The sequence below is a fragment of the Pleurodeles waltl genome, chromosome 5 (genome assembly GCF_031143425.1).
Source record: "Pleurodeles waltl isolate 20211129_DDA chromosome 5, aPleWal1.hap1.20221129, whole genome shotgun sequence".
NCBI classification, from domain to species: domain Eukaryota; kingdom Metazoa; phylum Chordata; class Amphibia; order Caudata; family Salamandridae; genus Pleurodeles; species Pleurodeles waltl.
In genome coordinates, this window is record NC_090444.1 from 1489112642 (window position 1) to 1489137934 (window position 25293).

The 25293-nt window shown below is 42.1% G+C and overlaps 1 protein-coding gene across 1 annotated transcript in view; it reads left to right on the top strand.

Moving 5' to 3' along the window:
- COL21A1 (collagen type XXI alpha 1 chain) overlaps window positions 1-25293 on the top strand; it is a 190627-nt gene that overhangs the window by 159643 nt on the left and 5691 nt on the right. Inside the window, exons 25-26 of the mRNA XM_069235782.1 lie at window positions 1528-1618; window positions 5867-5944. Coding sequence (XP_069091883.1) covers window positions 1528-1618; window positions 5867-5944 — 169 coding nt within the window. The remainder of the gene's footprint in view (window positions 1-1527; window positions 1619-5866; window positions 5945-25293) is intronic.

Consider the following 25293-nt stretch of genomic DNA (forward strand, 5'->3'; position numbering starts at 1 on the left):
TAGCACCAAAATGTACAAAGCGCTACCTGGTCACACTAGACCGGGACATAGTGACAAGTTCAGGCTGACCACGATGGAGTGCGGGCCAACTCCAGGGACTAGTTAGGTCACTGAATAAGGGTACCTTAAATCCTGGTTGAGCATTGCGAGGTCCCACATGGAGGTTGTGCTGCACAGCTGAGGCGATGTGGGATCTGGCCAGAAAATATTTCTGAGGAGCTGCAAGGCTGTAATGCGAGGTCCTGCATCATCATCAATGTGGCCGTTGATGATAGAGCTTCCAAAGAAATTCCTGCATTGGGGTTTTGTAGTGCACCGGCTGGTTCTGAAGAAGCTGCCAGAGTTGCTACGGAAAGTCCTGCATCACTGTTGAGAATGCTGTGAACAGGAGCTTTGCGATGTGAGGGCCTGTGTGGGGGATGCATTGTGAAGCGTTGGTTCAAATGAAACTGTGGGCTGTGCGGTTGATGTGAAGTCCTTGTGCTGGGACAATCCTAACAACAGGTCTAATATTTATACCCGGTGCCTTCTTTGTAGTGGGAGAAACGTTTAGAGGATTCTCTTTGAAATGCTCAGGTTTCCTGCCTCCCCTTCCCTGGTCCCAGACTAATAACAGGAAGTATGCTATCTCTAGTGTGAAGGCAGGACATAGCCTAGTCAGGTAAGTAGGGCTATGCACAGCTCCGCCTTCCCATCCTGCCAGTGATGAACCATCCACACACCCCTTTATTGTGTGTGGATGTCTAGGAGAAATATACCCGGTCATGTGACCTAAAGGCAGGTGTACAAGGCCATTTAAGAAGGCGGTACAACAAATGTTGCACTGGTAGCATTTAATTTACAGGCCCTAGGCGCAGGTTATTACCATTCTACTAGGGACTTATAGTTAAATTAAATATGCTAATTGTGGGCATTAGTCAATGTTACCATGTTTTAAAAACCAAGCATGCACACGTTACCACTGATTAGCAATGGTAAAGTTCACAGAGTCCTAAGGCTGAAAAAAACAAGATCAGGAAAATATGGAGAAGTAAGGCAAAAAGTTAGGGTGAAGAGCACCTTAAGGCTGGCTGGTCTAACAGAGTCCAATTATTGAGACCATTGCACAGCAGAGCTTGGCAACAAAGAAGGAAGGCATACCAGAATAATCCCTAAGCCACAGGCAGACAGCACGAAGCCTGTATTTACTTTTTTATGACAAATCCCATGCCTCTTAGTTTTTATATAATATACTGTTAGATTTTATGCTTTTTATTGAGAGTTTCATGTGTATGTATTTATTAGGTAATATGTACCTGTACTAAGATTAAGGAAGTTACGTATCCAATGAAGAATGTTGTTATTTAGCAATGTTAAACATTTCTTTGGAAACCACTTTTAACATTGGGTTTCAGTGGTCAAATTCAAGACCTGCCATTCCAGCTCTGGAATAAATTTATAACCTGTCTGCTTCAGATTAATAACAATGCATAACACAGACAGGTAAATGATCTTGTCTGACACAGAACTGACTGAGCCTATTTACAGGGGAAGCCTGGGTTGGATGGATTGAAAGGGGAGCGTGGACCTGAAGGCTTTTATGGAGAGCAAGGTGACGCAGGAAAACAAGGAGATAAAGGTAGGTGGATTTAGTAAATAATAAATATTAATGGTGTATCTTGTACCAAGGCTTCTGAAAATAATATCTGGTTGTGGGGAAAGTTTCACAATGAATCATTGTTATGTTAAATCATATCCAAAGAAGGTGCACATGGCACAGACTAGGGTAATGTGCCCAATTCACAAAATACAGCTTCTTGTGTTGGGGCACAAGTCCTCTGCATAGCTTGTAAATACTAAGTAGCCTGACCTATTCTTTGTTCAGGCCTCATCTATATTTTTCATCCAGGGAACTTGACAGTCTCTAATAGTCCACTGGAGGTGCTCCATGGTTTACTGTGGTGTTCATCAGCTGACAGTGGTCACCCAAAGTGACCCTGCCATCTGAATAAGGAAGGCTACTGCCCATTGCTCCTGGCTTGCATTTACCTAGAGGTGGTAGTAGAATTATAGTACAGAAGCTCCTGCATTTATGTGACCACCACTTTGGAGAGACTGTCTAATGGCACTGCCTGTGCAGAAGGGTGTGAAGGAAATGGGTACATTGTTGTAGTTCATATTTGCGCTGTTTTTGTTGTCTTGAAAAGAAACTGGAGAGGTTCTTAGCACAGTCACAGCCTGAAGATGCCTTTGATGGGGCAGCACTCCAAATGCCTGATCAACAAACAGGGATAGACCATCTCAGGTTTTACAGATAAAATAACATGAAATTACACAAAAAGTTGATCGACCACCACCCTTGTGTCAACTAATCTACTTATTTAGTTTTACTGCAGTACATTACCCACTACTTTTACTAGTCCTTTATTCGCAGATATTCTGCAAAAAGGCAACAAAGTCCAAACCCCCAACTTTATGAAAGGGAAAATAAAAGATACACTACTCTGCTACCATTCCACTGAAGCTCTATAGCTCATTTAATTAGTGCCATGAATTCGAAAGTGTGAACCTAGTGACATGCTCGAATAACTCCCAAAAAATTGGCTTTATTCTTAAAAGGCAAATGCTTTAAAGTTCACATCAACCATTTTGCACAACCTTTTGCTCTGACACACCGCCACATATTATTCAAAGTACAAAAATGTTGGATAGATGGTAGAAAAGCAAGAGCCCACTTAGATCACTGAAAGGGATGAAGGGACAACTCCCTATGCCTCTTTAATCATCATAAAATGCATCCAATATAACCCAGACAGGTGAGAATCTGTGTTAACTTGTACTTTTGCCAAGTAGCCAACAAAAAGGGAGTGCACATCCACCCCCAACCACTGAAAAACTTACAGCTGAGCCTCTGTAAATTGCCACTTTCTTGATTCACTTTGGTTTGCAGCAATACAGATGCCTCAATTTCAGTATTTCATGCGCAGCCCAGGTCTATGAGCCCTGCAAGTCACAATGTAATTTCATTACCTGTTAGGATTATGTTAGTGATGGCATCTTAGTTTATGAAACCACTGTTGAGCACCACCATGACAGACTCTGAACTGTAACAATTGTCAGTTCTAGCAATCTGGCATCAATTTCTTAGGCTACCTGTTGCCTCCTGATGGAACAGACACAGTTCTGAAGAAGGTAGCAGATGTCAAAATTGGCACCATGCCCCTGGATGCATCCAAGTTTATAGATTGTCTGTGCATGGTGATATACTATAGACATTTCTTCACACATCTGATGTTTCTTACAGAGCTCATATGCAATTTACGCCATACAATGCCTTACACTAGACAGAAGAACTCTACTAATTATATGAAGTCTGGAAAGATGTCTGTATAGATGACACTCTTTTGAAATATCTTGTTCCAAACAAAGACAGCAACAAGGGAGTTTTCACAAGTCCTGGAGGCCTCTGACGTTGTCCTGTTTCATATGCACCCATTGGTGTTTCCATCCTTATCCGATTTGTCACCCTAGTTATTTTAGTGAGAAAAGCAATACTGTGGCAGTTTTGCCATTTTTACCTCTCTATACGGACAGCAGGTGTCCATACCCTTTAATCCTAAAACCCTTGTTGCTCACTTCCTCAAGCCGTTCAGTAAAGCACCTCAAAAAGGTAACCTCCAGGATCTATGAATACTGATTTAATGTAATCCACAAGCACAGGTATCATCCTACTGATTATTTTTTAGAGATACCTTCCTTACCACAGAAGGAGAGCATGTACAAAGAGAAGAGTATGTGTGGTTCATTTGGAATGGAATGGATTTAGACCACAACCAATACCCCTCAATGATGACAGAGAGGCCACCTTTTCTGATGGGTGCTGTTATCTTCTGCCAACGTCCACTGACAAAAACAAATGGAAAAGGGCCCTGCAGAGAAATAACCATTGCTCCTGTGAGGCAAGTAGTATTCATTTGGCCACTTGTGATCTTCAGTGGGAATTATCACCTGCTGAAGGTGGTTTCTTTATTTACTCGAATAGTACTGTTTTTACTAACAAATAACACATCTTCAATCAGACCCCTGTTGGGTATCAAGTTCGGATCAAAGTTGGGTCAATGGGAAGGCATAGTTTGCAGACTTTGGCACTAAAAGTTTAAACCCTGGCTCTAGCACAGCTCCAACCATCACAGAGGATGTCCCAACCATTCTGGACAGTGCTGACCATGCAGCTTGCTAGTTGTTATTTTACAATTCCTCTAATCACCTTGAGAAACTAATTGTCAATGCCTCTTCACATTTTTAAGTGAAATTTCTGGTGAAATTTATGGAAATTCTAGGCTAAAGAAGGAGCTCCAGACTGACAAAGTCTCTTGTTCCAGGGTCATGAATTCACAGAATCCCTTGAATCTCTTACAATGATACATGCCCACATCACAGCCTGGTGGTTGCAGGTGATTGCTTTATTCAGCAAGATGATTTGCACTGCTGGAGGCAAAAGCTGAAATGCTCATCTATAAATTCATTAGAGAATAGCAAAACATGCCCTACATGACCCCCAACTAGACAGCCACAAGCATATGCCATGTTGGGACTCCTTTTATCTGCTATCATCCATCCTCACCTCTTCCCCACAAATTCTTGAGAGATAAATAATTGCCAGCAATGGAAATACAGAAAGATCATCTGGAAGCAATACTGCTACCAGTCACATCTTTAGGTTTGGGACTTGATCTTCATGCTTGACTGGTGCCATGAGAGCAACTTCCTAATGTATTTTTAATGATGGCCTGGGATACCACAGTAAGGAAAGGGATACTGGTCATGGATCAAGGAAACAGGCAAGAGATGTCCCACAATCTAGCCTTTTTTCAAGAGACAAAACTCAAATTCTGACTTTCCCATTACTTGCAATATAACCATTTGTTCTAGAGGCAAAAGTTAAGGCAAATGGGATTTTGAAACACGAATGGACAGCAATCAGGCAGTTCAAGCTATCAATCAATATAAGAGTGCCTAATGTAAAAGCTCACCCCTCTTCAGGGCTCATTTCCTGAAAGCCCATCAGATTTTGTGCACGTGTGTGTGTCCTTCTTGCTATGCTCTACATCTTCACACTGTTCTCTTTCCAAACCTAAGTTGCTGCAGTTATGTTCAGGAATGTCCACACTGCACAGGAAAATGGGGTACTGTTACCTTTAAAAGAGCCCAGTTCACCTCATTTCTAGCTAGAAATGGATGCCATGTCCATGATGTAATCTTCCTCCCTGGAGACACACATCTTATGGGTCTATTTCTTACATCACATTTACCTACAATTGGTGATTGAAAGACAGCCATTGGCACCAAAAGCTAGTGTGGTGCTAGTTATCAAACTACTTTGTGTTTTTTTGATGAGCTAACCATGCCTGCTCTCATGAACACCACAACTCTTTGATTTCACCACAATGTTGCATTTCCACAACATTCTACTGAAATCTCTCTATGTGCTTCTATGTTCTCGTCATGCCACGTTGGAAACTAATGTCATTTTCCACTGATCCTCTCCTCTTGAGATGAAAGGGAAGAACATTGCTCCCCTTCAACATGTGATGAAATCAAATAACCAGAATCTCAGAAGCTAAATACTCAGAAAATAGGCACTGCTTCTCCTCTAATATGCTGTCTTTGGTTGCATAATGTGTAATAAGAGCAATTAATTTTAGGTCTGTGACCGTTTGTTGGAGATTTATATGCAAAGTACATCAAAGTCAAAACTATTGATTAGATATCCTATAATAACACATATATGTTCAGATCTATTCATAAAAACCTAAAGGCTAACTATGCCCTGACTGTACAACAACTATTAATGAGTAAAATGAATCATTGTTATATTAAATTCTAGGTGAGCCAGGAGATGAAGGCGATAAGGGCCCCAAGGGATATGGTCTTGTAGGTCCCGAAGGAGATCAAGGCCCCAGAGGTAAATTTTGTGATAATATTCATAAAAGCTCTTTTCTTGTAAAACATTGTATAAATGCACAAAAATAATATGACTATAAATATACATTTGTAAAAAATCATTGTATGTTAATTCAATTAGTTAAACCAACAAATAAGTGTTTGATTGTCAACAAGTGTTGAGTGCATTGTACTTTGGAACTGATGACTGGATTCACAAAGGTTTTTGTGCAACTAATCTCAGGTAGAGCACACACATAATTCCACACCCTCGTTGAAAAAATCAGGATTTGTGGAATTTTATATCATAAAGAGAACTTAAACATGCAGAATATCCATCAGTAGGGCATGATTGCTGCATTTGTATTTTTACAGTTATAGTCAAGAATGTCCGCTTTCATGGCAAAATGGGGTAACCTATTTTGCAGTGAGCACCTACAAATGTGTAGGTTTGAGACTATTGATTAACAATTTTTAAGTGAAAGGACATAGTCAACTTAACATCTTCTCCTCTACAACTTGTCTGACAAATGCTCACACCATATAGCTCAATGATTCTGGCTAAAGGAAAATAATTTCCTACAGTATTGCTTTTTTGTCGTACAATGACACCAGAACACACATAACCAATAATTATACTACATATTGGATATTGTAACGGTGAAGTGATCCATGCTTTCTTCCTTCTCAACCTCTTCTGTGGTCAACTTTTCTAGTACTAAGACAAGTCTTGATTGTGAGAAAATATATAGATATACACGAGGCAGCTGACATGTGTTTTGTCTGGTTAAGACTTTTTCAAGGCTGCAATGGTTATAAGATAAAGATCATCTTATAAGATAAAGTTTATCTTGTAAATTATATACAGTTGACATATGTATTTTGACATGATGAAAATTCAGTCATAACAGAGTGGCCACAGGTATACTGTGGAGGAAGATCCATGAGAAAGGACGAAGGAAAAAGTGTGAAAAGTGCAAATTATTATTCTTGACATGCCATGTTATTTTGCAGAGAACGAGCTGCAAAAAGCAACAGAAAAGTAGTAAGTTTCGAAGGATAGAGACTCCTAACCCCTTACAGCCACCTTCCTTTGACAGGTGCAGCTAGTATTGTTTCCAGAAACCTACAGATGAGAAAGCCATGAGAAAGCCATTGGAGTTGAAGTTTATAAGTATTATGTGGCCAGATGTACAAAGGGAAGGAGTAGCGATTTTCAGTTAGCGATTTTATCTATGTATCTATGAACCACTTGCTCACGATATTAAAAATACAGCAATTTATTAATTTATTTGTTAGAATCCCCACAGGGCTAACTCTTATGTTCATACTTTGTAAAATGAGCCCAATTTAGTTGGAAAAAAAGTGATAACTGATATTCCCAGTACTAAGATTTCATTAATTAAGTGATAGAAATCCCTAGTTACAATGCAGAATGCTTTAAAATAGTAATTACACAGAGCATAACAGTGAGGTAACGTGTTTATGAGGAATTTCAATCTGTATCAGAAACAAGTATACAAAGGCATACAGTTCTGTAAAGATATTCAAGAAAACATAGATGAAGAACCTTTCATTATTAGCAAACTGTGAGATATATTAGTTATTCACTGGTAAAGTTTGAGTTTCAAAGGCTTGTCACACTCCTCATTAATGGACATTGAGGAGTTTGTTGACCTGGAGATACATCTCAAGTAGATAGGAATGAGGACAAAACTACTACAGTTCATACATAATGGTGTGTCACAAAGCTGACAACACAGCCAAAACCTTCTAATTGTTTAAGCACACAATTGAGCATTTCAAGCAAACAGGGCACATTTACACATAGTATTTTTTTTACAGTTTTACATAGCAGAGACCATGGCCTCTTGTTGTCAGTTAATTCAACATGAATGAAAACTAGAGCCTTATATATAAGAAGCAGTGGCAAAGCCAATCAGTCTCGGCAATGTGAGAGCCATTGGCATTGTCAATGTTAATGTCTTTTAACCAAAAGCACAACATTCAAGTGTATAAGTAAGTTTTTGGTTTGGTACAGAAGTTACTTTCTTCTATTGAAAACCTGCCTGGACCTAAAATAGGATGTCAAGGGTGTAAAAATATATTATAGTTGGGGAACTGCAGCAGTAAGCAGAGGAGGGTGTTTTTCTATGTGATCCACACGGAAAGGCTGGACTATGAGCACAGGATTGCTCAGGATACTGAGACAGACTGCGGATGGTGTTAGTCTGGAAAAAGTACCTAGTGGCATATTTATACTTTTTGGTGCAAAACGCAGTTTTGCATCAAAAGTTTAGCACCGGCTTGCGCCATTCCTGAGCACCAACCCGGCACTATATTTATGGAATGGCACAAGCCGGTGCAAAGGGTGGGCTAGCATTAAAAAATAAATTACGTTAGCCAGGTGGGGCTGGTAGTATGGGAGAAGGGGGTTTTGCACCAAATAATGAAGTTAGGCTGGATAGAGTAAAAAAAGATGACTCTAACCAGCCTAGCGTCATTTTCTGATGCAAAGCCATCCATACCTCATGACTCCTATCTTATAAAAGACAGGAGTCATGCCCACCACCCCAGTGGCCAGCACAGGTGACCAGTGTCCCCTGAGCATGGCCATTCCACCTTGTGCCATGCAGGGGGGTCCAAGTTGGGCCCCTGACGGCACTTTAATTAAAAAAAAAAGTACTTACATATACTAAACCTACTTACCTGGGATGGGGTCCCCCATCCTCCGGTGTCCCTCTGGTGTGGGTGGGGGTGTTCCTGGGGCTTGAGGAGGGCACCTGTAGACCCATTCCATGGTGTTTAATTATGGAAATGTGTCCACAGGTCCCTTAACGCCTGGTCTGACCCAGGACTTAAATAATGGTACAAAGCAAGCTTTGCACCATTATTTAGCCCCTTCTCCCACCAGTGTGTCATTTTAGCATGGGGATAAAGATGGGGCTATGAGGTTAGCACCATTTTTTAGACAGGAACGTCTACCTTGCATCTCATTAAAAATGGTGCAAACTCCAATATTTTGACGTTAGATGGGTCTAACGTCAAAACATAAATATGGAGTTAGTTTTGTGGCAAATTTGCATTAAAAGAAATGATGCAAATTTGGCACAAATGGGGAATAAATATGCCCCCTAGTCTCTGTCATTTTGTCCCATTATGTGTGTGTACATTCGCTCTAATGGTAAGAGATATGGTTGTTTCTTTGCATCAGTATCATAGCTGCTTTTGTTAGTTCTTTAACACATGAACATTTGTGCTTTTTATGTGAACTGTATCTCGCCCACCTAGTGTGTAAAGAATTTACACACTGTTCCTTCCCAGGGAACGTCATAGTAGTAAAAGAAAATGTGTATTCTAAGTTGCTGGATTTAGGCTTAATTCTTTTCGATGGTGTGGTTTTGAATCCCGCCAAGCTGCCTTTACTTTTGTCATTTAATAATAACCCCAAATTATGAACAGTGCTAAGTCGCACCAGAACAAAGTATGATTTCGACCCATTTCCTTAAGCTTGCACTCGTTGCCTTTATTTCAGCAGTTAGTTGTGGGTTTTTTTCTATTTAGGTTTTAGAAGAAGACCGAGTTTGCTTAGGGTTGTCTGGTCCATTAAAATACTGTGTGATGCAGTATCACTGGACCGATACTTACCAACAGAATCATCCACCGTTCGGGTCAATAGAGCAGTGGGAACTGGTGAGGAAGTGTCAGAGAATTAATCCTGAACGATTGGCTGATTGCTCACACAGAGGGCATAATGCAGGCCCGCATTCCTAAAGTCCTAAAGCCTCTGCATGTTTGAAGGCGGCGGCGGGAAATGGTAGTCAACTCCAGTGCCTCGCCTGTAAATCTTAGATCAGATTTACGGCCTTGTGGTTAGAGAAGGTCTGAATGGTTTATCATCAGACTTTTGTACCTATACTTAATACTGCTATTTCCTCGGCTTAACAATCAGCACTCATAAAATCCAACTGTAAGGCATGTACACAGGATGGCACATACTGAACGCTTGCTTTTGACATCTGCTGTGATCAGACATCCAACATTATGATGTCACTGAACGAAGCCCTTTTAAACTCCGTAACAGAAACACCAGCCCGCTACTGCACCTAAGGACAGAAGTACCATTAGAGGCACTATCAAAATTTACATATGATCTGCATTGGATGCATCTGAAATTTCAGCAAGATGGAGGCCACAAAAAACTCATAAAAGTGTCACAAGAAGGCATCTTTTCCAGATTGCAGTTTAGCAAATGTTCACCCATTAGGAGAATGCCGAACGCTAACATACTCTTGGGAGGAGGGGCAACAGGCACAAGTGAGACATTATTTAGGACATAGGGAATGTTGCATGCCTCAAGGTTGATGATGTCTCTCAGTGGTAAAGGAAAAAAGATAAGCATGTGGACAGCGTTGACTGCGTCATAGAGTTTTTTTTTAAAGCCACAAGCAACATGGGTAGGGGAGAAACCGATGATGGGGAAGCAACAATATTTGATGGATGTGTTTGATTGTAGTTTTTGACCCAAGTCCCACTGTAGCTTCTCAGAGGCCTCGTCAATGCTGTTTTAGGGGTCGGGCATAGGTTCAGTGAGTTCCCTTGTAGCTCGAGAACAAAACATGGATTAATCAAGACTGTTATGCTTTTGAAAGTACATGCTCTGTGTTAGAAATGGGTTTTTCTGAATGGCTAGTGTAGGTACCCAGGCCAGGCAGCATAACTCACCACTCTAGTCAAGGCAATTAAGTTACACACCAAAGATAACCTATTCTCACCCTTGGTAGCTTGGCACAGAAAAGTCAGGCTTATCCCCAGAGATTATGTGTAAAGTGTATGCACAACACATTCACACCAGTAACTCAATAAATACACCAGAAAAGAGGCTCCACACAAGGTTATGTAAAATATGTTCTTGTATATACATATACATATATCACCAAAACGACATGATTCATAAATACTGTACTGTGCAGATATCAGAACGACCCACATAACCACCGTAGGGCATGAAGTAATAAAGCATGTGTATCATCACAGGCAGTACGACAAATACGTGAACCATCAGTTACCTGCCTAAGCACATATGTCACAGTGCACCTGCGCTTATATAAGGCGTTGTCTGGTACTCAGGAAGCGGATAATGCAAGACTCATCATGGTAATGGTACCAGGGCATGAAATGCAATAGTGAAACCGGACAGAAAACACACGTCATCGCAGATTACCATACGCACATCAATAACTATGCAGGAACACAGTTACATGAACCGCTGCTCACCTATTAGCAGGATTATGGTCATTGTAGTGGCCTGGTTGCAACAAGTGTGTTGGTGCCAAGAGCATAGGCTGTCAGAGGCCCTGCCTGCCTAACCTAAGATATACAGTAACCTTTTACAATGTAGACACACTTTGGTTAGCAGGTCAGTATCAAGTAAACAATCACAAGTATTGCAGTACTATCATGTGAACAATTGTATGGTCATAATATATTCAGTACTTGATAAGTGCCCCCAGACCTCACCACACACAGTCTTGGATGGAGGGGAAAGGCACAAGTGGTGTGGAACAACCACACTGAGCCAGGTGAGCTACAACGGCCCCGTGGGTTCCTGTGTAGAAGTACAGTACCTTGTGGGGCCAGGTCAGGCAGAGGGGAAAGCTCCCTTTGTCTCCCTGGGCATCCTGTTTCCTGGGAATCCAAAAGGCTACTGCCTGAGGGCACGCGGTGCAGATGCTTCAAGGATGGGCTATCGGGAGCTGGTCCCCACTTTAGGCAGGATTCCTTCCTGACCCAGAGAGGGGGTTTCAATGCCAGGGAAATCCTTGGGGGTGGCGTGCATGGTGCAGCAGCTTACTTTAGTGCAGCGTGGCCAGAGCCCCATCTTCCATCTGCTACTAGCGGCCTCACTCTGTAGAGACTGCTCTCTGGGGTTAGGGGTCAGTGGTGCCAGCATTGTTGGGGATTTCCTTGTTCCTCAAGCAACGGATTCAGATGTCGGCCAGGGCTGGGTCTTCCTCTCATCAGCCTGAGATGCCACTCCCAGTCAGCGAGACACGAGGCACGGTTCCCACACAAGAGAATGTGTGGCCACAAGTCACAGGCTGCGCTGGGTGCCATGCTAGATAACAATGATTGCACGCACTGCAGCTCGGCCCCAACAAAGCGTACAATATGCGCCAAGGTGCAGAAGGTACCCAGTGCTCCACTCAAACTGAAGAATGAAACACTCACCACAAGTTTCTTTTGTAAAGATCAGCATGGTCAACCCCAGAATTCCACTGGCATGGGAACTCTTGGGGAGCAGGGGTCCTCCAACCAGCCCTAGAGAACACTTGTAGTTGGGCAAAGCAGGCAGGTCAGCACACCAAGCCACAATGGGTGTAACTCCTGGCAGTCCCACAGGGTCTGGTGCCCTCCAGTCACAGGACAGCTGGCAACAGGGCAACAAGCAGAAAAGCAATCCAGATGAGTCCTTTGTGCCACCCAGCAGATAGCGGGCAGCAGGGCATCATACAGAAGAGCTGTCCAAATGAATCTTTTTGCAGCTCAGCAATCCTTCCGACAGAGGATTGGTCCCAGTTCCAAAACTGCTCTAAAATCAGGGGCAAGAGCTCTTCTACTTATACTCAAACTGCCTTTGTTCAGGGGGTTACTTCAAAGGGACCCTTTCGAGGGAATCACAACATGCTTTCAAACCAGCCCTGTCTCGAAACATCAGTAGTAGGTAATTACACCATTGTATGAGGTCAGGACACAGCCTATTGACATGTAGGGTGTGAAGGACCCTCCCTCTTCCCAGCCCAGGATGACTATTAATGTGCAGATGCCTCTTCTGTCACACCCAGCCCTTCCTGTGTTATGGCTGTCTGGAAAGTATGTACCAAATAGAGCTGCCACTCTGCCCCAGACGTGGATTGGAGTCAGGCTGAAAAGAACTAGAGTCATAAGCACAGAAAAATGTCCACTACCTCAAAGTGGCATTTCTAAAATAGTAATATAAAATCCTCCTACACTAGTAAGCAGCATTTCTCACTACCATCCCAAACATAATAAACATGCCCATGCTACTCCTTATAGATCAGAGATTACCACTTAGACATATATAAGAGAATTCCAAATGCAAACCTATGAGAGGAGCTGCAATAACAGCAGTGAAAAAAATGAGTCTGTACATATCCTGTCTTGGACGGAGGAGCAGATTTGCGCACAGCGTACTGAAATATGAAACCAGTAAACCTCACAGCCAGTGGCGTGAAGAAACTGGAGGGGACTCCCCTGCAAAGAACATTGAGGGGCCCCTTCTCGGGACTCACTCAGGCCAGGTGCTGTGCTGAAGGGGCCCCCAGGAGCTCGGGAACCAACCTGTACCGTGGGGGCTGCAGGCGCCTTTGTTACGCACACTGCACATGGTGTGGGGGTAACTAAAGAAAGACAGTTGGCAGATTTTAAGTCTACCAAACAGCTGAAAATGTGCTCCTTATGCACATGCGGAGTGAGGAGAATGGTAATACTTTTAATACTTTTGGGGAAATATTTTCCATCGTCTGTTTCAGATATTTAAAAAAAAAACAACAGCATGGTTATGATGGCAGTTGAGGAAGGACAGAATTTGAAAGCTATTGTAAGAGTCCATTCTGTAAAATGGCAGAGACGCCATTGGCAAAGTGAATAACTTGCAGTGTTCTAGGATGCAAAGTTATGGGCATATTTAAGCAAAACAAAAGGGCTGCATTAAGTAATGCAAACACAGCCTGCCTGGTGCAACAGAGCGGAGCACAATGAGTGTTTTGGTGGGGTGAGGGTGGATGGGACGAAACAGAGCTTTTAAAAGCATGAGCACCGTGTGCAGGGCTGAAATTTGTTTTTTAAAGTAGGTTTTAAAATGGTCCTACAAAATAGAACAGTGGAGGTTTACAAGTACTTGGCCCGTATGCTGGGAGGAGGGCTAAACACAACAAGAGGCATGACCTTGCATGCCGTTGACTAATGGTGACAAAGAATAGGAGGCAGATGATGCAGCGAGCAAATAGGAAGCCTGCGTTCAAACTGAACCCCACAGATTAAAGCACAACAATCTCTTCCAAACAGTGTATGCACTGTCTGGCCAAGACCTTAAAAGGAAAGAATACATTCAAATTAAGCATATATTTCACTTAGAATACAAGAAATGTGCAACTGTTTTCTGAAAAATACAGATGTAGGGGTTGTGGATGATGAAAATGTGGCAATCTATTTGCAGAAGAAGTATGATGATGGAAAAGTTCAGGGGAGTAGTAATAGGGTATTGGGCAGAACAAGACAAGCTACTGAAGAAAGTTTTGTAAATGTTACACAAGATAAAGTATCTTCCTTCTTGGTGATTTCATTTAGAGTTTTCACCCTGATGAAGGGTACAGGAAGTCAATGTATCTCATTAGAAGTGAGCAAAGGTGTCTGTAGGGATTAAGAAGGTGTTGTTACACAGAACAGCAAGTAACCTGATGGGAAACAAAATATATATTTCTTCAACTGAAACAACAAAGCACAAGACATTCATTGATAAGCTTTATTATAGGTATAAAGCATAAACAAACAATATAACTTTATATATACTGATATGTAAGTCAAATGCTGTGTGATTTCCCTCTCGCAAGTGCTCTCCTAGTCCTCAGAGAGGCACACCAAGCCACAATGGGTGTAACTCCTGGCAGTCCCACAGGGTCTGGTGCCCTCCAGTTACAGGACAGCTGGCAACAGGGCAACAAGCAGAAAAGCAATCCAGATGAGTCCTTTGTGCCACCCAGCAGATAGCGGGCAGCAGGGCATCATACAGAAGAGCTGTCCAGATGAATCTTTTTGCAGCTCAGCAATCCTTCCGACAGAGGATTGGTCCCAGTTCCAAAACTGCTCTAAAATCAGGGGCAAGAGCTCTTCTACTTATACTCAAACTGCCTTTGTTCAGGGGGTTACTTCAAAGGGACCCTTTCGAGGGAATCACAACATGCTTTCAAACCAGCGCTGTCTCGAAACATCAGTAGTAGGTAATTACTCCATTGTATGAGGTCAGGACACAGCCTATTGACATGTAGGGTGTGAAGGACCCTCCCTCTTCCCAGCCCAGGATGACTATTAATGTGCAGATGCCTCTTCTGTCACACCCAGCCCTTCCTGTGTTATGGCTGTCTGGAAAGTATGCACCAAATAGAGCTGCCACTCTGCCCCAGAAGTGGATTGGAGTCAGGCTGAAAAGAACTAGAGTCATAAGCACAGAGAAATGTGTACTTCCTCAAAGTGGCATTTCTAAAATAGTAATGTAAAATCCTCCTACACTAGTAAGCAGTATTTCTCACTACCATCCCAAACATACCAAACATGCCCATGCTACTCCTTATAGATCAGAGATTACCACTTAGACATTTATAAGAGAATTCCCAATGCAAACCTATGAGAGGAGCAGCAATAACAGCAGTGAAAAAAATGAGTCTGTTTGTCACTACTTGGACATGTAACACATAAGAATATATGTCCTACCTTTACATACACAGCACCCTGCACATAGGGCTATCTAGGGCATACCTTAGGATGATTTAGGTGTAGTAAAAAGGGAGTTTAGGCCTTGACAAGTAGTTTTACTTGCCAAGTCAGTGTGGCAGTAAATGGTGCAAGCAGGCACTGCAGTGGCAGGCCTGAGACAAGTTTGAAAGGCTTCTCCTATGGGTTGACCAATCTGCGCTGCAGGCCTACAAGTAGCATTTAATTTACAGGCCATGGGTATATGGTATACCACTTTACAAGAGACTTAGAAGTAAATTAAATAAGCCACACATGTGTACATAAATTATACCACGTTTTAGGGAAGGGAGAACATGTCCTAAAACCAACAAGAAGAGGGTCTGAAAAATAAGAGGAGAAAGGTAAAAAGTTTGTGAATAACCCTGCAGAAAGGGCCTTTTCAAACAGCAAGGTATAGTTATATTTAGCCATTCTTCTAAATGCATATTCCTGGTGTGTTGGGTGATGGCTGTACATATCCTGTCTTGGACGGATGAGCAGATTTGCGCACAGCGTTCTGAAATATGAAACCAGTAAACCTCACGGCCAGTGGCGTGAAGAAACTGGAGGGGACTCCCCTGCAAAGAACATTGAGGGGCCCCTTCTCGGGACTCACTCAGGCCAGGTGCTGTGCTGAAGGGGCCCCCAGGAGCTCGGGAACCACCCTGTACCGTGGGGGCTGCAGGCGCCTTTGTTACGCACACTGCACATGGTGTGGGGGTAACTAAACAAAGACAGTTGGCAGATTTTAAGTCTACCAAACAGCTGAAAATGTGCTCCTTGTGCACCTGCGGAGTGAGGAGAATGGTAATACTTTTAATACTTTTGGGGAAATATTTTCCATCGTCTGTTTCAAATATAAAAAAAAAAAAACAACAGCATGGTTATGATGGCAGTTGAGTAAGGACAGAATTTGAAAGCTATTGTAAGAGTCCATTCTGTAAAATGGCAGAGACGCCATTGGCAAAGTGAATAACTTGCAGTGTTCTAGGATGCAAAGTTATGGGCATATTTAAGCAAAACAAAAGGGCTGCATTAAGTAATGCAAATACAGCCTGCCTGGTGCAACAGAGCGGAGCACAATGAGTGTTTTGGTGGGGTGAGGGTAGATAGGACGAAACAGAGCTCTTAAAAGCATGAGCACTGTGTGCAGGGCTGAAATTTGTTTTTTAAAGTAGGTTTTAAAATGATCCTAAAAAATAGAACAGTGGAGGTTTACAAGTACTTGGCCCGTATGCTGGGAGGAGGGCTAAACACAACAAGAGGCATGACCTTGCATGCCGTTGACTAATGGTGACAAAGAATAGGAGGCAGATGATGCAGCCAGCAAATAGGAAGCCTGCGTTCGAACTGAACCCCCCAGATTAAAGCACAACAATCTCTTCCAAACGGTGTATGCACTGTCTGGCCAAGACCTTAAAAGGAAAGAATACATTCAAATTAAGCATATATTTCACTTAGAATACAAGAAATGTGCAACTGTTTTCTGAAAAATACAGATGTAGGGGTTGTGGATGATGAAAATGTGGCACTCTATTTGCGGAAGAAGTATGATGATGGAAAAGTTCAGGGGAGTAGTAATAGGGTATTGGGCAGAACAAGACAAGCTACTGAAGAAAGTTTTGTAAATGTTACACAAGATAAAGTATCTTCCCTCTTGGTGATTTCATTTAGGGTTTTCACCCTGATGAAGGGTACAGGAAGTCAATGTATCTCACTAGAAGTGAGCAAAGGTGTCTGTAGGGATTAAGAAGGTGTTGTTACACAGAACAGCAAGTAACCTGATGGGAAACAAAATATAAATGTCTTCAACTGAAACAACAAAGCACAAGACATTCATTGATAAGCTTTATTATAGGTATAAAGCATAAACAAACAATATAACTTTATATATACTGATATGTAAGTCAAATGCTGTGTGATTTCCCTCTCGCAAGTGCTCTCCTAGTCCTCAGAGCCTCAGATTTGTTGAAGTACAAATGATTGGGCACTTGAGCAATTCTGAATTGCTCCATGGATTAGGAGCTGAAATAGTAATACAACTGAGGAGCAGCCAACAGGCAATAGTTTTTATAGGTAAAGTAAATCTGAAGATAATATGAACATTGTGTGAAAAATTGATGAGTGGAGAACATCACCTTGTTATGTTATGTTATGTTATGTTAGGTTAGGTTAGGTTAGGTTATGTGTATTTGTAAGTTGCACTATCACCCATGAGGTATCCTGGTGCTGAGCAGGTGTGTGTGCCTAGCCCGGCCTATGGATGCTGGTTAATTTAAAAGCTAAGTGTTCAGCTTCTTACAGAATCAAAAAGAGAGAAGAAGTCTGTGATGTGCAGTGGGAGGGAACTCCAGACTTTAGGAGCGATGTAAGAGAACAGTTGTCCTGATCTGGTTCTGGTTATGCATGGGATGTGTGGGAGTAGGAGTTCTGTGGACTGACGTGTCTCAGTGACTCTTAGAAGGAGATGCAACTGTTCAGGTAAGTGAGTCAGAAGTTGTGTAGTGCTTTGAATGTGTGTGTGTGAGTTTGAAATGAGTGTGATTGTGTATCAGGAGTATGTGGAGCACCCTGAGGTGATGTGAGTTCTGTGTGGAAGGTGGAGGACGAGTCTGGCTGCTGAGTACTGAATGGCTTCTAGTCTTCTAGAGAGTTGTTTGGTGATCTTGGTGTATGGAGTGTTCATGTAGACAAACTTGCTGGTGACTAGGGCATGTGTGACTAGTGTCGCTTGTGAGCTGTTTGAAGATCTTACTCAGCATCTTCAGCATCTGGAATCAGGATGCAGTGATAGCATTGTCTTGTGAGGTCATGTCCTGGTTGTTGTTGATGACTATTCTGACGTTCCTTGCGTGGGTGGTGGGTGTGGGCCCGGATCCAAGTTCGGGCAGCCACCAGTTGCAATCCCACTTTCAGGTGTCCTTTCTGAAGATCACTACTTCTGTCTTGTCGGTGTTGAGCTGGGGACAGTTGGCTTTCATCCTTTTAGCAATGTCAGTCATGCAGATAGTGAACTTGTATCTTGTATTGGAGAATCTTATCCAAGAGGGAGCGTGGGATTTGTGTGTCCCCCACAGAAGAGAGGATGTTGATGTGTGCACAAATTATGTTGAAAAGAAGGATCATGTAGGCACTGAAGAGGGTTGGCCTGAATAATGACCCTCTCTACAGATGAGTTTGCAGGCTTCTTAGGAGTAAGGTGCCAGGCTGACAGCTTGTGTTCTATCCTTTAAAGAAGAAGCAGATCAAGTGGAATGTGGGTCCTTGAATGCCAATTTCATGCAGGTGCATGGTGAGAATGGGGTGTGCAACTATGCCAAATGCTGCAGAGAGTTTCAGGAGAATGAGGGCTGCCACACCTTTTCTTTCAAGGATCATGCAGATGTTGTACTCTTTGTACTGTTTCTGCTTTTGTACCTTGCAATGCAAATTTGTGTCTCTGAATATAATCATTAAATACTTCTGCTGTACCAGTCTTATACTGCCTTTCAGGGAAAATCACAAAGTAAGTTAGTAACATTTCCACACTGCCTTACTATTGGGTGAATATAGTGGGGTTTTCTACAGTACTTTGCTCTGAAACCGCCCTTTCTGTTGAAAACATTCTTACTTGATCCTGTGTAGCAGTGTTGAATCACTGGTTATTCTTCAGGGATTACAATGCATAAGGGAACACCAACCAGTGACAAAAGCTGCAGTCTCTAGATTTCATCTTTGAGGGGATCCACGCACTGTTTGGTGTGAATGTAGGCCATGTCAATGGTGTTTGGGGAAGGACCATTTGATAAATTTCTTATTAAATCCCCCTGAAGCCCCGGGAACCAACTATCCTATAAGTGCGAAGGCTCCAAAGGCTCTTTGAAGACTTTAACACTTGACCTGGGTTTGTGAACTCTATTTTTCTATAATAGCCTACTTCCCAGGGTATCCATCTGGGCACCTAGAGAAAGAGCAGAAATGTTAATGGTCACTTTGTTTTGGCCTGTTAACATTTGCAAGGGGCCTGGGCCTTTCCCCTGTGTTGCTGATTACTGTGAATACCTGGTGCCTGAAGCAGAATCTTTGACTGGACTTTACCTCCACAGGTCCTGGATACACCCGTACAATCTTAGCAATTGGTGTTTTTTGGAGAATGCGTCTTCACATGGATTGCAACCTCTGCTGCTCCATGTAGATTATTAACAGTTGGTGGTTTAGGAGTGCTGCATCTTTTGTCAAGGGTGCGCCCAAAGTTTTTCTTACAATTTTTTGTTTTAGGAGGCTGCATCTTCCAGTGAGTTTCACCTCTCCTGCTGCTTATGGGTGGATTCTCATTAACATGGGAGATTTGTGACACTGCATCTCCTAGTGGATTGTACTTCCATTGCTTATGGGTGGACTCCACATATTCATATAAATGTGGAGTTTTCTGTGTGCTGTGTTCTGTGATGTACATTTTCTACTGGTGAATAGGCACCTTGGATTCTCAAAACATGTCTGGGTTAGGTTATAGAAGCTCCATCTTCCTGTGGTCCATGCCAGTGCCACACCTGGGCGGATATAGGTACAATTAGTACCTTGCGCATCAGGAATCTATACCTTCCTTGGATTATTGGAGTATTAGTACCTGATGCTTGAGGAAGATCCATTTTCCTTGGGTTGCACCTCTGCTTCTATCAGGTAGGCCCATAATATCATGTTATGTAGAGGGTACTTGTCAAATCCGGTGGTCAAAAGCTATACCTTCCTATAGTGGTCACCTAGATTCTTAGTCCCTTGTGACCTCCAAGAAATATTGCCTCTTCATCCCTCTCAACTTCCATTTCAAGTATAACTTGCCTGATGATGTCCCTCTGCAGACAGATAAATCTCCCAACTTTACCACATTCATTCCTGTTTCACAAAGGGACTATTTGTTATCAACTCTATTCCAACTTCCCAAGTTCACTCCTCCACACCTTTATTTAACTCCTATTCATTTTCTGCCATATCTACCCTCAACCTACCCACTTAACTAATGGATCCCACAATGCCTCACTAACTGCTACTTACCTTTCTGTCTTTTACATCCTTGTCACCCTACTACAACTTTATCCTTCACGCCTCAATGGCAGCAACCATGTCTTTCTCTACTTTCTGCTTAGTCAACATCTTCTGCTACCTATCTGTCCTATGACTCTCTCAAACCCCATTCCTCCTCTAGCTAGCTCTCCTCATACCATCTGTCACACCCCCCTACACACCCAATCTGCATCTGTTCTACATCTGTCATTAAATATTTCCAGTCAACCTATGCCTGCTTGTTCTTGCACATGTATCCCATAACCCTATTAAACATGACACATAAGATGGAGACCCCACACCTTTCTTTTTCACTCTTACCCTTTGTTTCAGTTTCTGTGTATCCCTTTATTCGTATTCTCCTCTTCTTCTTCTTCCATCTCCACCTTTTCCCTTACCCCTTTTTTCAACCGTGTTCTCAGAGGTTTGTAATCTACCAACCAGTATCATTACCTTTCCCTCTTGTGCTCCTCTAAACCCTATCAAATCACTCCTAATACTTCTACTCACTAGTCTAATAGTGAGCTTAGTACCTCTGTCCAACCTTTAACTTATCAGTGCAAGATCAATGAAACAGAGCTACTGGAACACCCCTGACCCAATCTCAGATTCCAGACCTAAACTCTTCTTCAAAACACAAACATTGTTAGGGGGTGACACAGAACCAATGGTAGATGGGGCCTTCTGTCCAGGCTACCAAATTATCATCATGATCTGTCATCAGTACTTCTCATCCTCAGAATGTGAATTCTGACTCATCTGGTGTTCACCTTTTCCCAATATCACTCCATTATGCAACCCAGGAATTATATCCAACTAATGGAGTGACTACAATCTCATCCACCTCCACCTCCAGTTTCCCTGTGGTCCCTTCACTTCAACCTCCGTATACTCACACTATGAACAGAATTCTGACAGAACTCAGACTGGTACTACTTTGCTGTAAATGCATTCAAAATAAAATATAATCACTGATGGTCAATGCCAAAAAATAAGCAAGCTTAACAATAGGCTCAATTTCCAACATTACTCCTGAAAATACACAGTTGGTATCACGTCTAAAAAGCAGCACACTCATCAAGGGATCTGCTGAAAATCACTACTGCAATCTTCGACAAATAAATCACCTTCTTGTGTATCATACACTCAAAAGAACTCTGACATACATTAGGAGACCACTTAATCTCTAAAGAAAAGAACCCAGAGAATTACCTTGTGAATATTTCCCATTGTGAGCTGGTACTTTAGACCCTAGTCAACTAGTTTGTCCTTGAGTCTTTTCTCTAGCAGTAATGATACCAAACTCATCAGGGCCAGTAATACTGCTAACCAACTGGCAAATCCATGCCCGGCACATGTATTTAAGAACACATCCCTCTTCTTCTATGCTGCTTTCCCAGCAAGAGACATGATCAACTACTCCCTCAAGTCAGACAACATCCCAGGTGATGTCAATATGTCCTACATTAAGCCCATCCAACAGAGACAAAACCTTGACCCATCAGTCCTGGCTACATTCTCCAACTAACCCCTCATCACTAGATCAGCCTTCATTTAGATATTTGCCTTTTTCAATGAAAGTAGACTTCTCTCTGACAATCAAGCAAGATTATGTCCAGATAAATACTAAATTCAAGATACCTTTCTATTTTTCTTGATGAAAGATCTCACATCATCTCCATTACTTCTTTATTTTTTACACTTCTTTTCTCTCTTGCTACCATACTACATGGGTACACAGTCAATCATATATCTCAGTGTTCACAAGGACACCAACAAATCCTGCAAACTTATCAAAGCAGTAATCTTGAGGACACTGAGATTATCTTAACAACAGAAAAATGATTAAAACAGGACTCTTGGGCCCCTGGCCAACGCTTGTAACCACCTCATACCTAGCTAATCAAAAAGTAAGATTTTTATATGTGGAACGTGGACAGTGTATCAGCCCTGTCCTCTATCCTCTGGCATAATTCCTTGAAAAAATAACTAATCTTTCACTAATTACTGATTTCAACTTCTCCTGCTTCCTGTCGCACCTAGACTACATCACAGGACTCTACTTTGGTTCCCCTTACTGTGGGTCATACCTCTGCACCCCACACTCTACAGCAAAAGCAAAGGTAGAATAGGGCCCCTAGAAGATGCATGCAGCAATGCATATATGACCACATTACCCAGACCCTTCAAGCTCAACACTGTCCTCCTCTTCCCAGATGTTGTGTATTATAGACACTCTTCATCACCCAACTTCAAAGAATGTTGGTGGCAGCTTTATGGGTAAACCACAGCACCATGATAATTAAGGGAGTCAGTGTAGCAGTGCAACATGATGAGATCTAAGGTAATGCAGTAAAAATGGCAAGTGCCTAATATTTGAGGTACAACTGCATGCTGTACATGCCCCCACTGCATTACCCACCATTTGTAGGAATGTACTTTTACTATGCTTAAGCACCTGGAGCAGGCTTCCCCCTAAAATAAAACTATTTAACTTACTTGTTGAGCTATACTGTGCATCACTCATGAAGTAACACGTGAAGTCATTCTTAGCCCCCTTTGAATTGGCACCTAAAATGGGGATTACACCAACCACCCCCTAAAGGCTAGATGTTTGGAAGTCCTATTAAAATCTCATCATTTGTTTACTTGTCAAGTTGATGCTGTTGGGAAATGTGTAATCCAGCAAATGCCCTAGCTTTGGCAATTTCTAACATTTCCTTCAACCACCCATTAGATGGAGTGGACAACAACACAGGTGATGGTTTGGTTAGACTTTCCACATGAACTCAGATATCATAAGGTTTGAAACAATGCCTAAAAAACTCCCCAATGGCTCCAGGCAAATGCAAGGATAACATTTCTAAACATCTGCTCTGCATGTAAGGCTTACAGGAGGCAGGCCATGATACTTCTGAAAACCAAGACCCACTCTACCCTCATCTTCTGGCCAACTTCTTGCTCTGGGTAATTCTCCATCTTAAATAATCAGCTCTTGGAACCAGAGCTCTAGTGAAGGTCCCTTTGGAGTTGTCAGGACTCACTGTATTGACCAACGAGCATGACAATGCCCAACCTGAAAATGTCTGACCATTTAAAATTACTCAATTTCTCCAACACTCAGAAATAGCTGCAAGGCAAAGTATTGTACTTTACCAAGTAAATACATTCATTATATATCTGGTTTGTTAATTTAATATGATTTATGTTTCCTTGAATTTGACAATGAAAGTGATAGTTTGAAAATGGCAGCTGGGGGACTGTGGCTAATATACCCTTCTGTATTTAAGACAGCCTTTTTATATTGGAGGCTGCCACAGTTTTTCAACGTTCCAATAATGTAAATCTTTGACTTATGTTTTCCTCCTAATTTGCAGTAATGGATATATGTGTGGGAAAATATATTTACGGTGCACACATCACCAATGTTTTTGCTACTTGGGCCCTAGGCTTGTGATCCTTCTTGAGGATTGAGGCTTACTTAACAGGACTGACCATTTTAGCACTGTTTTAAATGGTATGTTTCTGTACCTTTAATGCAGCAATGCTAATGTGTGATTGCCCTTACATCAGCCAGGTCGTTTGGCTTGCACTTAAAGGTGTATGAAGATTCAGAACTGACATAATGTAAGTTAACTATAAAAGTGATATGCTGATCGATTGAACAGCTAAAAATACGATCATATGGAGGACAATGAAGCAGAATGTTTTATTCTTAAAGTCTCCAAAAATGCCTTTTTTCACAGAGACAAAAACAGAAGGCTTACAGTAGTTTCAAAATGAAACGACAATTATCTCAACATATTAATAAAAGTAAAATTGCGATCCCATGCCTGGCAATGTTTCAGCATAAGTGCAGTTTAGACTGAAAGAGACAAATCTTTGAACAGATCAAGGGATTGAGTTATAGTTTGACGGACAGTACTCCATTGTCACAGTGGCACAGGATAGTACTTCTACCGCCCTGACTGATTACTGTCTGTCAGATTTAGAGATGACAGCCAGATCAACGGTCATCTATGTACCTTGAAGGAAACCGCCGTCTCAGTGGCTCCTTTCAAGGTAATAAACGTTTGGTGGATGGCTGCAATCTGTTTTTAATGGAATTCACCAAACTTTTTCAAAGGTTTAGCTATTCAGAAACAGACTCCCAAAATCAGGAGCTTGCTTCAGAAAAACAAAATAAAAAAATTACACCCGAGCCCTGGCACATACCTTGCAGTTTGTGCTGGAAAGTACTTAAAAGTGCTGGACATTTTTATTTAAAAAAAACATGCGGCTAGTGTAAAATATTTCTATTGACTTCTATTCATTTGAGAGGGCATATTTTCAGTAAGAAAGCCTCATTCAGTTTGGATTTTACTAAAATATCAGTGGGATTTAGTGAGTCAGAAAGCACATTTTGGGGAAATAGGGGGATGCTTGGTGTAGATTTAACCAATGCCATGGGATTACTTTTTCTTAAGAGCAACATACAATCCGTGTAAGACGCTGGGTCTGGTTGCAGTGCTCCCCTCTTTTGGCCTGTGTTTGATGCAACTTTGACTGAAGTGTACTGGGTTCCTGCCAACCAGGTCCCCAGTGCCAGTGTTCCTTCCACAAGACAAGATGCCTGGTCACTTAATCCCCAATTGGCCAGGCCCTTTAGCACCTCTGTAAGTCCTAAGTAGATGGTTCCTCTGGTGCCTGGTACTAAAGAGGGTCCCTAAGAACTGCAGCATCACTTATGTTACTCTAAGGAATCTATCACCAAACTCATGCAGACTGCCATTGCAGGCTGCATGTTAAGGTGTTCCCAAA